This window comes from Stegodyphus dumicola, chromosome 1, assembly GCF_044657685.1.
Source record: "Stegodyphus dumicola isolate Sdum_Otavi_A_Nest chromosome 1, ASM4465768v1".
In the NCBI taxonomy this organism is placed as follows: Eukaryota; Metazoa; Arthropoda; class Arachnida; order Araneae; family Eresidae; genus Stegodyphus; species Stegodyphus dumicola.
Window position 1 is genome coordinate 52,929,141 of NC_140768.1, and position 16,724 is coordinate 52,945,864.

The 16,724-nt window shown below is 30.8% G+C and overlaps 1 protein-coding gene across 1 annotated transcript in view; it reads left to right on the forward strand.

Moving 5' to 3' along the window:
* INPP5E (Inositol-3-phosphate synthase) overlaps window positions 1-11,770 on the forward strand; it is a 107,990-nt gene extending 96,220 nt beyond the window's left edge. Inside the window, exon 11 of the mRNA XM_085814467.1 lies at window positions 507-11,770. Coding sequence (XP_085670593.1) covers window positions 507-580 — 74 coding nt within the window. The 3' untranslated portion in view covers window positions 581-11,770. The remainder of the gene's footprint in view (window positions 1-506) is intronic.
* Window positions 11,771-16,724: the final 4,954 nt, after the last annotated feature.

A 16,724-nucleotide genomic window follows, 5' to 3' on the forward strand; every position in this document is an offset into this window, starting at 1 on the left:
TTTTATGTTGCTTTATTTCATTGAAAATTAATGATCTGTTTAATCATAAGATGATCTGCAGTGCTGTCACACAAATACTTTTATCTTGTTTTGTAGAATAATAAGGATATGGGTGTCATATTTACTTTCTAGCATAGTTGCATAGTTGATTATTTATATTTAGAGCTTATTTCAGTATATTTAGATTAATATATTCAGAAGTTATTATGAGTAAGGGCTTTTTGACATCCTGCATTCTGTCAAAATCTGCAGTATTTTGCCTGTAATAATAAATTAAATGTTTTAATAGAATGGTGATAGAACTTGTTAATGCAGAAATTTAATCATTTTACGTAATTTTAGTAATACAACATTTATATCATAAAGAGAAAGCAGGGATTATTCTAATTTCTGTGATTAAAAACTATCATTTAAAAAAAATAATTTTTGTGCTTTTAATCATGATATCACCAAAAAATTATTACTGATTTTAAGTACAATTTTTCAATACAGTATTTTCTTTATAGCTATCAAGAGACGTGCTCATATGTTGGAAGGTGTGCGGAATCACAAACAAAGCACAGTTTGTTCTGTGATGTAGCTGAAAATGTTGCATTTGACTCTAGTCAGATAAACTTCAGTCTGAAGCTGTATCAGCAGCAATCACATTTGCACAGTTTATTAGGAAAAAAATTTCATGCAAATAATATTTATGATATTTGTTATTTTCTTGTATTTAATCTCTCCCAGGGATCAAGAAACTAGTCAAACTGGCCAGAAAAATGATTCAAGATAATATATGTACCATACATTCCAGCGTATAACACATACTTAACATGAAAAATATAATGGAAATTTACGAGTGCGCATTATATGCTGGATATAAAAATGATAGATTAAAAATATGGGAAAACTCAGCATATAAAAGTTACATTTTTATATGTACTTATGCTGTTTATGTAAAAGAAATGACATACCTTTTGAACTTAAAAACTTTTCACTATCGGATGACATGAAAAGTTCATCATGTTCATCTTCCATTTCATCTTCATGACTGTTATTTTGATCCATAAATGAATAATCATCGTCCATTCCATCTTTCGCCAACACCAAACGTCTTTGCTGCAGCACGATTTCCATTTTATTTTGCAAACTGAATGACTTTGCATTTGAAACTGACACTGTGTTGTTTCATTTGGCAGGAGCCATATTTACTACTAAAACAAATGCTATATCAATTGTATTTTAATTAAAACCTTCAATGTTCACTTCAAAATCATAGCTTCAAATGACATCAGAAAGAGAAAACATCTGAATCATAATTCTGCGAATTGCGGTTGGAAGTGCATTCTTATTCCAAATTAAATCCCCCTTTTCCTGAAATCCTACAATAGCATTCTTTTGGACACGTGCACTGAATAAAATGCACACTCTTTCCATGTATATTTACTCCATTAAGCATTTAGCCCACACACATATTGCTTCCCTTATCGCTTGTCAGTTCGGTATACCATTGTTTAAAAGGCTAGAACAAATCTTCAAATAAGTTACCTCAGATAAAATATTGCACCTGTATTTTTTAGGTTTCTTCGTAAAGAATTAGGTGCATGTTATATGGTAAATATACCTAAAAATTAAAAAATATAACTGAAAATTATAGATGTGTGTTATACGCTGGAAAATACGGTAGTATGTAAGAAGTTTGGTTATCATTTGACTTAGAATTTGTAATTATACTTAATCATAAAAATGTACAATTATCTTGATTTTCTACTGCTGGTAATTTTACTGTTCAAAGTATTTCTATTAGATATGCAAACAAACTATACAGGATATTAATATATAAATAGTGGTAATTTATAAATTTCTGTTGATTTAGTGTTCTTTTTTTTTTTTTTTTTTTAAATCTATGAATGAAGAGTTTTCAGTAGTTTATACTCTTTTTACAATAATTTAAATTTGATTCTCAATAATGATAATATTTTTCATGCATGAGTAACATACACAACAATACAAATTTTGTTTGTGAATTGCAGAATTTTTATAAAAGTATAAATTTCAGTTATATTAAAAAATTTTATGATTCTACACGTGTGTATGTGTTTTATTTCATGAATATAAAAACACTTTAACATCTGTGGAATATTTAATTTTTTATATCTGAGCTTTTCTAGCTCTTGAACTATTATATTTAATTATTTAGCGTCAAAGTTTTGGCAATGGTAATTTCCAAGATTAAATATGTAAAAATGCTCAGTTATGCATTTTGTTACAATTAAACTTCTGAGAAGCACATTTTTGACAAAACCATGTAATGTATATGTAACAAATAACTCAATATATAATAAACATATTCAGTTGGTGGGAACTGAACCTTCAATGAACCAGTGTTCAGCACTGTTATCCACTTGGCCATTGATGATGGGCTACTTAATTTTATGAATATCTATATAAAACTGTGATGTAAAACAATATGTTACTTATATATGTTGTATGTAAATATGCTAAAGATATAAATTTTGCACTTGTCTTATATTCTAATCATTATGAGATATCAAAATTAAATTTCTTAGTCATCTTTTTATATTCTGTGCGATTAATATTTTATAGATTCATTTTCTTTCAGTATTAATTTATTTTCATCCAGAGTAATGTATTTTTAAACATAGTGTGTTATGCAAAGCTTTTTAAAAATTTAATTTCATATAAATTGAATTTTGAAAAGCTTTATGGAGAGCATATTAAAGACACACAAATGAAAACTTGATCTCAATTTTTTGCAACAGACTTGTGCAATTGCTGAACCAAGCAGAACTGTGATAAAATGAGTAAATGTTATTTACATCTGTGCTCATACATAGCATTACATTTAGATACCTTTAAGACCCCTGTAGCTGTAGAGTATGTGCAATTTGAGTGCTACTGAAGGCCATGTAAAATCCCATGTAGCAGTAAGACAGCAGCTCCCAGCTATTTAATATAAAATAGATATACAGTCAAAAGTCTTTAATCCAGACGTCCATAATCCAGAATGATCTATAATCCGGACCTCAAAGATACAAACTTTGTGCAGATATGCGTTTACGCATGCACATTTAATGTATAATGGATGGTATAAGTTAAGCTAAAATTATCTAATTATCTGTTTCAGTTAATGTTGCAGATTGCGTTGTTCCTTAATCTTCTAATTGGATCTGGCTTATTATTTTTTGCAGACTGTTAGAGCAGTTTTATAAAAGTAAGCTTGAACTTTCGATTATGTCAAAAAAAGTTTTCGATTCTGGAGCTCCCAAAGGATCTACAAAGCGAAAGCATGTTTCGATGTCCATCAAACAAAAAGTGGAATTGCTGCAAAAAATGGATAAAGGCATATCCTTTGTTTCTCTGACTGTTCCGAAATCTGGAGCTCCCAAAGGATCTACAAAGCGAAAGCATGTTTCGATGTCCATCAAACAAAAAGTGGAATGGCTGCAAAAAATGGATAAAGGCATATCCTTTGTTTCTCTGGGGAGGAGGAAGGGAAACGTCGCTGCACGCAATGAACTGGAAGTTGATCTTTCAGCACTATCCTTATCTTCAGGGCAGATGTTTTTATTGTATTATGCTTATAATTCCTTACTAAATGTAGTATTTCATCTCGATGTACTCCGTCTTTGATAAGATTTAAATCAAATTCCTTGTCATTATAAATGTCATGAATATACATCAAATAGTTTTCTGGTTGCAATTTTCTGTAATTGCATTTCGACTATGCGTAATGTATGCTTTACACATGCGCACGTTGAAAGAATTGTTTAATAAAGTAAACAAATATATATCAAGCTTTTTTTTTTTGTAAATTTTGATACCCTTTAGATCATAATTGCTCTTTATTTTATAAATTATGGTTTCATATTTTTAATTTTATAATTTCTGCATGCCATATTACCAGATTTAAATTGATGATCTACAATCCGGAAAAACCAATAATCTGGAATCGCTGAAGTCCCGACGAGTCCGGATTAAAGACTTTTGACTGTATTATTAAAATTACTTTTTAACATAATATTTAAATCAAACAACACTAATTTCTTATATCTTGGTGCAACTATTAAAAATTTTCACACTTCATAATATCATAAATTCTATAGCTATGTAAATAATTAGCTATTATATATGAATAAAAATTCAATTTTTTTTGCTCGATTAGCAATTAAATACATATATTTATCATATTTTTTCTAAAAATGTTAGAAATTGTGTATAGCTTTTATACCATAGTTTCAGTAAATCATTTGATTAAGACCTTATTCCTGTGTAAATATATATGCATGTATAATTGTTAATGAATTATATTTGAGAATCCGTCCACTGCAAATAATAATTTGTGCATTATGAAGCTGTTAAAGCCAGAGTATTTTTAATGATGTGAAATAATGCATTTATTTTTTTCCTATCTTATATCTGTTTAAAAAATCCAATTTATAATTCACTGTGAAAAGTCAAAAGTTGAGCTATCCGTTGTGAAAATGTTATATTTTCTTTATGAAATAGGTTTTAAATGTTCTTTATAATGTGTAGTAGTAAACATAAAAGATATTTCAAAAGATTATTTTTTATTGATTGCATTTATCTTCAGTCATAAAGCATCTTCTCTGCCAAATTCAGTAATTCAGATTTGAATATTTCTTTCAAAGTTAAAAAGCACTAATGTTTATTTCTGAAGATATGTTAAACAAAATTATAATCCATAATTTTTTATTAATTTGATTACATTTATTAATTTCTTAGAATTTCAGAAAATAATGTCTAGAATTTAGTCTATAATAATTACATGGAAAAAGTGTGTACTGATATACTGCTTTTATTAATATAGAAGTCAAACAACAAAAATCAGCATTATATTTTCAAATTTTCACAGGACATATGCCTCATGTTCCTTAACACAAAATTTTAAGGCTCTCTTAGTTTGGCCTATATAAATTAAACCACACTGGCAAGGAATCCTGTAAATACCCCAGGAATTCATATCCGGAATGGAGTCCTTGAGTATGGAACTCGGAATTTTATTGATGGGAGAATAAATGACCCAAAAGTTAAATTTCTGCAAAATACGTGCAACTTTATAGCTAATTGATGGAAAGAAGGGATCAACAACAGAATTTTTATAATCTCCTAAAACAAGAGTGTGCCTTTTGGTGTGTTGAGATGAGAATTTTTTATCATGCAGTTAAAATGTTATGTTAGAAATGTCATGGCATATGTTAGAAAAATGAAACACAGAAGTCTTCTGTTGCCCAACATTGTTGGTCCAAAAATCACACTTTCAATTTTTCTGCTGCCAAATTATTCAAAAAACATCTTCTATTGCTGAACTGGATTTTCTAGAGGCATTTCACATTCAAAAAAAATCTTTCTGTTCTAGTTAACGACCCTAATTCCAATTCATCTTCGCCTTTAAAGAAATTATGTTTTAGTTCTCTTTTCATCAACAGATAGCACCAGTAGCTTATCTTCTGTCCAGGCTTTCTTATCTTATCTAATCATTATATATTACCTGTTTTGCAGCTGAGGATGATGGTTCGGTAAAACCATCGAAACTAGTCTTGTGAAAATTTGAAAATATAACATTGATTTTTATTGTTTGACTTCTAAATTAATATTTGTTTGGCATGTTATTGTACCTTAATACTGCTTTTAGTTTTAGCATATATAGATATTAAATTATTTATTGCATGATTTTTTTTATTTATACATGTGTACTGATTTCAAAGCATTAGTATGCTAAATTTACCTTAATGGAGTTTTTATAAATAAACTGGTTTCAGAAAGATATACAAAATTGAATTCTATACGCTTTCTCTAATAGCAAAATAATTTTGCATGCACAAATTTACTTTCCTTTCATCTTCATGCAGAAACAAAGTTATTGTAAATAAAACTAGGTTCAGTGTTATTTTACCTATTAAATAAGCAACCTTGGCAAATGTACAGGACTGGCACCAGGCATTTGCTGGCCTGTGCAATCTCTGCAGGACAAAGTCTGCAACCCCGATATTTCCCGAAATTCTAAAAGTTTTGCTGTCAGTACCTGCCGTAAGTTCTACATATTTTGCCATCTCTAAATTTTATTGCTTCACTAAATTCTAAAAATTTGTTGCCTTGTGTAGCTGCATAGGTGCTGGTCCTGCAGTTGTGTGTGTATATGTAATGATATAATTTCAAGTAACAATGGTACAAAAGTGAGAAATATTAAAATTTTATAAAATGATTTTTTAATCTAGTTCATATAAATTAAATTTATCATTTTATATCTCTATCATGATATAAGACAATTGTTTTGTGATTAAGATTGTTATATAATAAAACTGATTTTAAAATTTCATGTATTTCCTCAAATTAAAATTTTAAAATATCACGTTACAATAAATATAACATTTCCTAATTATTGCTAAATGTCAGGGCTTTGAAGTCTTCAATATGATACTCTTATTAAATGAGTGTCTTCATTAGATGAATGTATCAAAGTTTCTCTCATTGACTTTTGTAAACAAACATTTAAGCATAATATTGTTCACTTTGCTAAGGTTTCTTGTACTATATTTTAATTTCAGTTTTTGCAGTTATGTTTTCTAAACTTTAATAAAATTTTTAAAAATGTAATTTCAAAAAGTTTTATATAAACAGTTTTACAAATAATTTTGAAACTGATGCATTTACTTTATGTTCAGTAATGGTCTGTTATCTCTGAAGAATGTAATTGTGCTAAAAATAATGTAAATATATATTTTGCATTACCTAGACACACATACTGTGAAGATTTTTATACATTAATAGTGTTCAGTTTTATTAAATAAATTATATTGATAGTTAAAGAAACCAGTAATAAATAACAGGAATTAGTATAACGTGATTACTGTGCTGTAGTTTTGAGTTTTAATAGTACCATTATAATTAGTACTGAAGATATACTCATGTTATGTGGATTTCTGTTGCTTATTGTTTGTTTCATTAGTATTCAGTTGTTTTGCAACATTCACATGAATAGTTAATTATGAATTATCAAAAAATAGTATTGATATGTTTTTGCTTTGTTTATAGTAACTTCATATTTTAGATATCACTTAAAAAGAATAGCATTATTTTTTTAAGGAGATAAAACCTGAAAATTTATAATACTTATGCATAGTTTGAATGTAAATAGTCCATCACCAAAGTGTTAATGTGCTTACAAGTATAATATATAATAATGAACTTACATTGTATAGTTCTATAGAGGACTTTAAACTGAATACATTTGTTAAGTGAAAGCATGCATCTTTCAAAAATAAGTACAAAAATCCAATAAATAATTAAGTTCTTTCAGCTGTAAGATTTTTCAATGGTTTGCACTTTCTGTATGCATATTACTTGTACCAGAATTTCTCATTTAAAATTCCAGTGCCTGTGATGCTGCTTTTTTTTTTTTTCCTTCCCTTGGTAAAAAATATAAAAGAATAATGCAAAAAACTGTACTAAAATGTAATGATGCAAGTGATTTATTATTTAGTTTTTCCAGTTAATATAAAAAGACAATTCTTAATTTCATCATTAATACAATTTTATCATGCAGTTGCAATCTAAAATGTGCCATAAGATAGGCATTGACAAAATTTTGTCATTTACCATGTTGTTATAACATCCTGACTGAATTTATATTAAGAGTTGTATTAAACTTTTTTTGTTGAGTTTTGCCTTCTACAGAGTGGGCAAAATAAAATAGCCTATAAGATTTACGGGGAATAGACACTTTTTGATGACAGAAATTCCCATTATAGGAAATGCTAGAAATGGCCATCATTGACATCAATGCAGCTCTGTGCTTGATTTATCAAACTGTGAGACACATGTAGCAATTCTGTCTGAGGGACAGCGTTTTCAGTGTTCTGCTGTAGCACTTCCAGTATCTGATAATTATTTAAATACATATGACTCTTCAATTTTCCCCACAGGTTAAAATCACAGGGGTAGACATCAGGTGATGAGGTGGCCAGGAGGTTGCACCACCTCATTATCCTTCTGCAAATGGATTAAACTGATTATGGGCATACCGGTCAGCAAATTGACAGCTTGGTGAAAGAATGATGTTATGATGTGGAATTCAGACATTGCGCATCAAACTTGAGATTATGCAATGGCCTTTTCAAATTACTGATGGGCATTTTCTGATGCGTAATATTGCATGTTATGTGAGTTTCATACCCCAACGGGAGGAACCACACCTCATCTGAAGAAATAAAAAAATGTATAAGATATTTTCTCCTTTCTTTCTGCATGCCTTCATGGTGTAACGGTAGCACACTCGGTGCGTATTCAAGAGGTTCAGGTTCGAGGCCCAGTGCGGGTACTGTATTTCATGTTTCCTGTTTCAAAATAACCTAATGACTCAATTGTGGCGTCCTGACTAAAAGGTGGTGGATGATGATTCTTCACCACCAGGATTTAGCAATTGGAAACTCTGATCCCCAGTTGCCCTTTAAAAGGGACAGTATATAAAGTGTTTTCTCCCTCCTTTTGGCATGCCTTTGTGGTGTAACAATAGCACACGTGACGCATATTCGAGAGGTCCAGGCAAGATCACTGCACATTTTTAATGTCTCCTGCTTCAAAATAACCTGATCAGTCTAAAACTGAGGATTCAAAAAGCCTGATTCAACTTCACTAAAAAACCACTAGCAGAACTCGGTACATGCAAGTTTGTCTGGAAGCTTTAACTCATGCACAACTGTTAATTGTAAGGATACAGGTGCAAGTAGGTCCCTTTTGATAATCTTTCAACATGACGATCTCTTAATCCCAACTTGCACAGATATATGGCATAGCAGTGTTGTTGGATTTTGTTCCAGGCTTTCTTTTACTTAATCAGTTTTTTCTAGTGTTCAAATTCATTTTGGATAGTTATGGGTTTTTGTAATTCGATACAGAACCCCCTGGAGTTCAGTACTGGCTGGATTCTATATCTTGACAATGTACTCTGGGAGAAAAGCATTTACGAACTTGACGGTTCCAGAACCCTGAGGGAAGATCGTTTATATGGTTGGACTGAGGGGGGAAAGGGCCATTGGGCAGGTGTCCATTTCTATAGGCCATTGGGCAAATGGTATCGGTAGCATTGCAAGGCTTTGGCCTTTGGTATGTATTCCGAGTAAAGCCATGGTATTGGTAGCGGTCACTGCCATGCACAGTCCGTGGTAAGCACAGGTATTCCATGTAAAATCTGCCTGGTGGACTGCCCACGTAGTACTGGTGGGGGCACTTTGGCGACCAGTCAAATCTCCAAGTTTATAGTTTCCCTCGACAGTGAAACCTGAGAACCAGGCGTGGTGACCTTGTGGGCCCAGGAGGTAGCGTGGTAATACAGATTAACTTTACAGTCTGCTACCCAAGATTGGGAACTCGGGGTGACAGCATGATTAGCGTATATTCAACCCTCTTGGGAAACTTCTCTGGGATCCAGCCTCCTGCCTAATATGGAGGGTTCTCAGTTGGTACCAGACGTTTAATGGTATAGGTGGGGCACGTATACAATTTATTATTATTTGATACAGTGCCCATTTCGCACCATTTTGCCACTAAGTCTTGAGCTGAAAACTTTGCTGGAGGTTTTGCCAAAACACTCCCATTCTTAAACTCTTGATAAAACGGTTCCGCACAAGTTTTCCACAAATTGTATTTTGCATAATACTCAACAATGAACACGTGCTGTTTTATCATGAGTACCATTTTGTGTTGCATTCAGCTGGTCACTAAATATATCTGCACCTCTCATTCAGTCACAGGTAATGACACAGTAACAGATGGTTACATCGATGTCACCAGTGGTCATTTCAGGCATGTTCTGTAAAGGGAAATTCTCCTGTTATTGAACAAGGATACATTCTGCGTTAGGATTCCAGGCAAATTTTATTTTGAACACCCTGTTTCTTGTAAAGAGTATGAAAGTTTTCCAAAAAGATTTCTGAATTTTCCTGCTGTTAAATGTGTTAACAAAACAATTATTACATACAAACCAGAAAAGTATCGGGTCAGTCCATAAGTTCGTGCGCATTAAGAGTATGCGTGGAATTCACTACGACACATTTACTAAAACAATATAATTTTGAACCTGTTGAAACTTGTCATCGTTTGACTAACATATTATTCAGTTCATCACCAACTTTAGTAAATATCAAATGCATTTTAATACCCATAGAAGATGAATATAGATAATCAGTACAAACGTGCTGTGCTACATTTTTTATTTTTGTGTGGTGAATCTGCCAGGTTTGCAGCGATAAAAATTAATAGTGTACATGGTGAACACATTATTAGTGTCAGGACTGCCCAGAAATGGTTTAAAGAATTTAAAGTTGGAAAAAGCAGCATTGATGATGAACCCCGTTCAGGACATTTTGAACTGTTAGAACCAAATCAAACGATAAGTGATATAAGTTTATAGTGAACAACTTTGCTGTCTAAACTCAGAACTGATCAAAAAACGCCCACGATTAGTGAATATCAAGAAAGTGTTGTTTCATCATGATAACGCTAGACCGCATATGGCTCGAACAATGCTGCAAAAAATTAGTGAATTTAATTGGGAGTTTTTGCCACATCCTGCTTACTCCCCAGATATTGCCCCAAGTGATTTTCACTTATTTCATGCCTTACAAAATTTTTTACTGGGAAAAAAATTAAATTCTAAACAGGATGTGCACAATGAACTTTCAAGTTTTTTTGCATGAAAACCAGACTCTTTCTACAGCAATGGCATAAAAAAGCTGCCTGTAAGATGGCGAGATATTGTAGACATTGGAGAAAAATATATAATTCATTAAAATGTTAAATTGTGTTTTTTATATTATTTAAAAATTTACCAAAAATGCGCACAAATTTATGGACTGACTCAATATATGCAATGATTCAATCATAATGAAGTGCAATTTTTCCTCAAAATTCTAAAGAAAATGGACTCCAAAAAATCAAATTATGATAAGCCATTACTTATTCATAGAGCCATAGTTGAAATATGTTGTATTTTGAATGCTTTGAAAGACAAATTTTATGTTATACATTCTAAATATATTTATGTTAAGGCAAAATATTTTTTATTATATTATGTGAAAATATTTTCTTTCAAAAAATAAAACATAATTGACATTAATAAAAAAATTATGGCATCATTAGGATTCAGACTGAGAGAAGTTATTTTTATTACTGCAAGGCCATAGGGAAATCTAAAAAGCTGAGCAAGTTAAATAATATGAATATTATTTTAAAATTTTGCCTAAATTTTTTTTACTTATTTTTAAGATGTACATTCAAATTAATTATGAGTGTGCACAGTTTTCAGATCCAAGCTTATAAGCTTCCTTTGTTAACTAAATTGTTATACAAATAAAGAAGGCAGTCTTTCCCAAATCACGATATAAATATAAGAAATTCCTGATATATAGTTTAAGTCAAAATAAAACTAAAAAATTTATCTTTAAAATTTTTAATATATCAGCTAAAGTTTAACTCTGTAGTTTACTTATAATTTAATAAATTTTAGAAGTAAATAAAATAAATATTCAAATTATATAATAAAATTTACATAGAAATGTTATATAAAATATGTGTGTAAAAGAATGTATAAAAAAATTCATGCTTTCTGATTATCTGCATACCCTCCGAAAAACTGCAAACTCATTATTGACTTCGTAAAGTGATCATTTGTAAAGTGATCACTACAATTCCTTACACGAAACAAATAATGTACTCAAATGTAACCAAAAAAAAAAAAAAAAGACAATGGAAGAATGGCTGGTAGAAATTAACTCTTAAGTTATGCATGTATGTTTGCCACATAAATACATTTTTGTTACATTATGGGTTGAATTTGGCAACGTAGTACACTGCCACATGAATACTTTTCAAACGGGTGTGGATAATCAGAAAAGTATATAACATTTCTTCATTTAGATTATATTCATAACAAATCTTTTGTTAAATAACCTAATATTTTTTTTTAAAGGCATATATGCATCTAGTTAATGGTTACATTAGAAGCATCTTAATTTCTTAGTAAACAAATACATAGGAAATAACATTTTGTAACTGTTCTTGAATAAAATGTATAGATTATATAATGTGATTTTTATGTTACTGAAGATGACAATATGTTACAGATGAAGGATAAATAATTGTTTATTATAAAAATATATTTTAAAATGTTTAAAATTTGTCTGTATTGGAGAGAGTAATGTTTAATATTTTTGTACTTTAATGATAGTTGATGCTAGTCTGGCACTTTTAACTAGTCAAAGCATTATGTTTTAATTGGTATATTCAATAAATTATTTGAAAAAATGTCCAGTTTCTCTTTTTAGATATATATATATATATATATATTTGAGAATGTAATATAAAGAAATCGATAAATAATTTTAAAAACTATGACAAGTTAAAAACGGCATATATGCATCTAGTTAATGGTTACATTAGAAACAATAATCTTAATTTCTTAGTAAACAAATGCATAGTAAATAACATTTTGTAACTGTTCTTTAATACAATGTATAGATTATATAATATGATTTTTATGTTACTGAAGATGACAACATGTTACAGATGATGGATAAATAATTTTTTATTATAAAAATATATTTTAAAACTTGTCTGTATTGGAGAGAGTAATGTTTAATATTTTTGTACTTAATGATAGTTGACACTAGTCTGGCACTTTTAACTAGTCAAAGCATTATGTTTTAATTGGTATATTCAATAAATTATTTGAAAAAATGTCCAGTTTCTCTTTTTAGATATATATATATATATATATATTTGAGAATGTAATATAAAGAAATCAATAAATAATTTAAAAAACTACGACAAGTTAATAAACATTAAATCTGACACCAAATAACCTCCTCCAAAAAAAGTACAAATTGCATATTGAACTATGAAGATATATAGGGTACAGAATTCTAGAAATAAATAAAATTGACTTATAATAATAGAAATATATGCCATAGCTATAAAAGTCTTTAATACCACCTCTAAATGATGTAAATATTCGTTTTAGCATTTTTAAATTTAAAAAATCAATTTTATAAAAAATGAAGATTATACACATTATAAAAAGTAAAAATAGAAAAAGTCTGATTCCCATATTCCTTTTATTAATCCTATGTGAAGGAAAAAGTAATGCAAGACTTCTATAATACAGGGTGGTCATAAAAAATTTTCCTGTCATATGAATCCCTAGCACACTATCTGCTCAACCAATCAAATGAAATTTCAAAATATTGTTATTTGAAAGTATGTGCTCAGGAGTGTGGTGATTTAAGAGCTCTCATGGTTACGGTTACAGTAAAAACATTTTAAAGTTTTCGAATGGAAACACCCACTTTTTTTGTACACAATCTGCACATTAACAAACCTATATGATAATGATATACATATGATGAAAACTGCCGGTGTAACATTTGCAAAGAACGACATTGCAAAGGACCAGTGACAACACAAGAGAAGGGGAAAAACTTACTGGAATTAACAAGTTTTCAACATATACATTTCAGAGTTGGTCATCTCTAACTTTGAAATTTTATGGCCACCGCAATTCTCCGACCACACTCTGATGATTTCTGGTTCCGGGAATCTAAGGTATTTGAAATCTAAGGTGTACATATCAAATCCACAAGATTTTTCAAAATTGAAAGATGCCATAAAAAGTAAAAGTTGCCAGAGTGCTTATGTAATGCAACGTTTGTCCTTGTTGTGAACAATCTCTCGCATACAATGCCTTGTCATCTGCTAAGGTGGGCACTTTGAAATCTTGTGTAATTCCAAATAGTTTTTTTTTCCAATTCCAAAGTTTCTTTTTTCCTCTCCTCTTGTGTTGCATTGGTCCTTTATGTAGCTCTACTTTGAAAATTTTTGCCATGCATGTACCATTCCAGTGCCACTTCAGGCTTTTTCAATGCACAGATCAATTTGGGCAGAAAAAAAGTGGGTGTTGCCATTCCAAAATTCCAACATTTTTTCACTGCAACCCTAACTGTGAGAGCTCTATTGGTTTAAATCATCACAATCTCTAGCACATACTTTCAAATAATAATATCTGAAATTTCATTTCGATTGATTGAGCAGATAAACTGCTAGATGTTCATTTATCATGAAAGTACTAATACAGAAGTCAAACAACAAAAATCAGCGTTATATTTAAAAAATTTTCACAGGACTAGTTTCGATGGTTTTACCGAACCATCATCTTCAGCTGCAAAACCGCAAATGAACAAGATAGGAAATAATGTTTAGATAAGATAAGAAAGCCTGGACAAGAATAAGCAAGTGGCGCCATCTGTTGGCGAAACCAGAACTAAAACATAATTTCTCTAAAAGCCGAAGGCAAATTTGGATTGGAATTAGGATCGTTAACTAGAACAGAAAGATTTTTATGAATGTGAAATGCCTCTAGAAAATCCAGTTCTCCAATGGAAGATGTTTTTTGAATAATATTGGCAGCAGAAAAATTGAAAGTGTGATTTTCGGACCAACAATGCTGGACAAAAAAAAAAAAAAATTTTTTTTTAAATATAACGCTGATTTTTGTTGTTTGACTTCTGAATTAGTATTTATTCGGCGTGTTATTGTGTCTTAATTATAGAAGCCCCAAACAGGCTTACATTTTGCTTTCTTTTTTGCACGTGGTGTGGCCGCCATTTTGTGATTGTAGGAGTTTCGGTGAGTACATTTTTTGCAATTTTCAAGTTATGTTTATGTTTTGTACATTTGGATATTGTGCTTTGCTTGTCTGATTTCATGCATTTTGCTTACAAACATTTTGTTTTCTATTCATTTCAGTGAGGGTTTTTCTGCTATTTTGTGTGTACTTTATTATTGCTCAGTTAATTTAGTTTGATTTTCTGCATTGTTTATCATGCCTTCATCCGTTAATCGTTTCACTAAATTACGCCTGAAACGGCAAAAATTCCTGAATCATCTTGACTTTTTACTTAAATGTAAATGTAAAAAATTGATCCCCAATTTTATTCAAATCAAATCTAATCAAAAACCTTCGATTCGCGTTTCAAGAATTCTGTTAAATTGCAAACTTGCCTTACTTCGGTCCGTGATAAGGGATACACGTCAACAATTGTCCAAAATTGAACATGAACTCTATAAGCTTCATCTGGAACTCGCTAAAACATATCCAAAATTCACTGCCCTTGAACAAAAGTCTTGGTCTAGAACGGAGAATGCAGTTAACCGTCATAAAAACACCCTTGCAGTTAAATTCGAAAAACTTCTTTTACAGTCTTCCAGTTCAAGTAGTTCAAAAAATCTTCCCATTGTAAACATCAAGCCAATAGTTAATATTTCTAATGTTAGTCTTTCGGAAGAACAAGAGAGAATTCTAAAATATAATTTTAACTTCTCACAAACCTGTAAACCCTCGATTCCAAAGATTTTGGCTCCTATAGAAAAAACTTTCAAGTTCAGTAAAGTTTCAGATTCACAGAAAGAAATGATTAGGCATCTTATCGCTCATAATGTGAAATTCAATAATAAACCTTTGAAACCAAATCTAACTGCGAGAGAAAGAGCTACAATGCGCAAGATTCATTCTAACCCGGATATTGTCATTTCAAAGGCCGACAAAGGTGGCCAGATAGTCGTCATGGATAAGAACACTTACATCGATGGTGTCACTAAACTCTTAAACGAAGGACCATATAATCCTGACCCTAAAGATCCTTCACCTTCGGACTTATCCAAAATAAAAACTGCGATCAAATCTTTGCAAATCATTTCAAGCAACTTAAAACATTCACTTATCCCATCTGTTGCGAATTGTGCCAGATTATATGCTCTTCCCAAAATTCATAAAAGTGGTATTCCTTTCCGCCCTATTGTATCAAATTTAGGTACTGCCTCGTATCCATTAGCTAAATATTTAGTTTCTAGATTTTCCACTCTATTAGACAATAACATTTACACCATAAAAAATTCAATAGAGTTTGTAAAAAAGGTTAAAAACATTTCTCCTCGTAATTTACTCATGGTTTCTTTTGATGTAAAATCATTATTCACCAATGTCCCAGTGGAGGGTGCATTAAGATGTCTAGAAACCAGACTTCGCGAATTTCATTTCTCTTGCATCGAAATTGATGAGCTAATTTCTCTCACTCAACTCTGTTTGAAACAAACACATTTTGTTTTCCAAAATAAATATTACAAGCAAACTGAGGGATTAGCCATGGGAAGCCCCCTCAGTCCCATCCTGGCTGATATCTACATGCATTATTACGAATCAAAATTGTTTGAAACTTTAAAATTCCCGGCATGGTTCCGCTACGTAGACGATACTTTTACCCTGTTTGAAGGTAATAAAGATGATTTGAATAAAGTTCTTTCAACAATGAATTCTATTGATTCTGCTATTCAGTTCACTTTTGAACTTGAGACTTGCAATTCTCTTCCGTTTCTCGACATTCTGGTCACACGTAACACATCCAACTTCAGTACTACAGTTTACCGTAAACCTTCATCGGTTTGCCTTCCACCACACTTTAAATCATGTCATCCGACTAAACAAAAGTTAGCTTCATTTTATTCCTATGTTTTCCGTGCTCTTCAAGTTTGCTCCTCCAAACTAGCCCTTGATGAAGAACTAAATTATTTAAAAGCAATAGCTATTGACAGGGGCTTTTCACCCAACATTATTAATCAAGCAGTTAAAAAATTCTCATCTCAACACACTA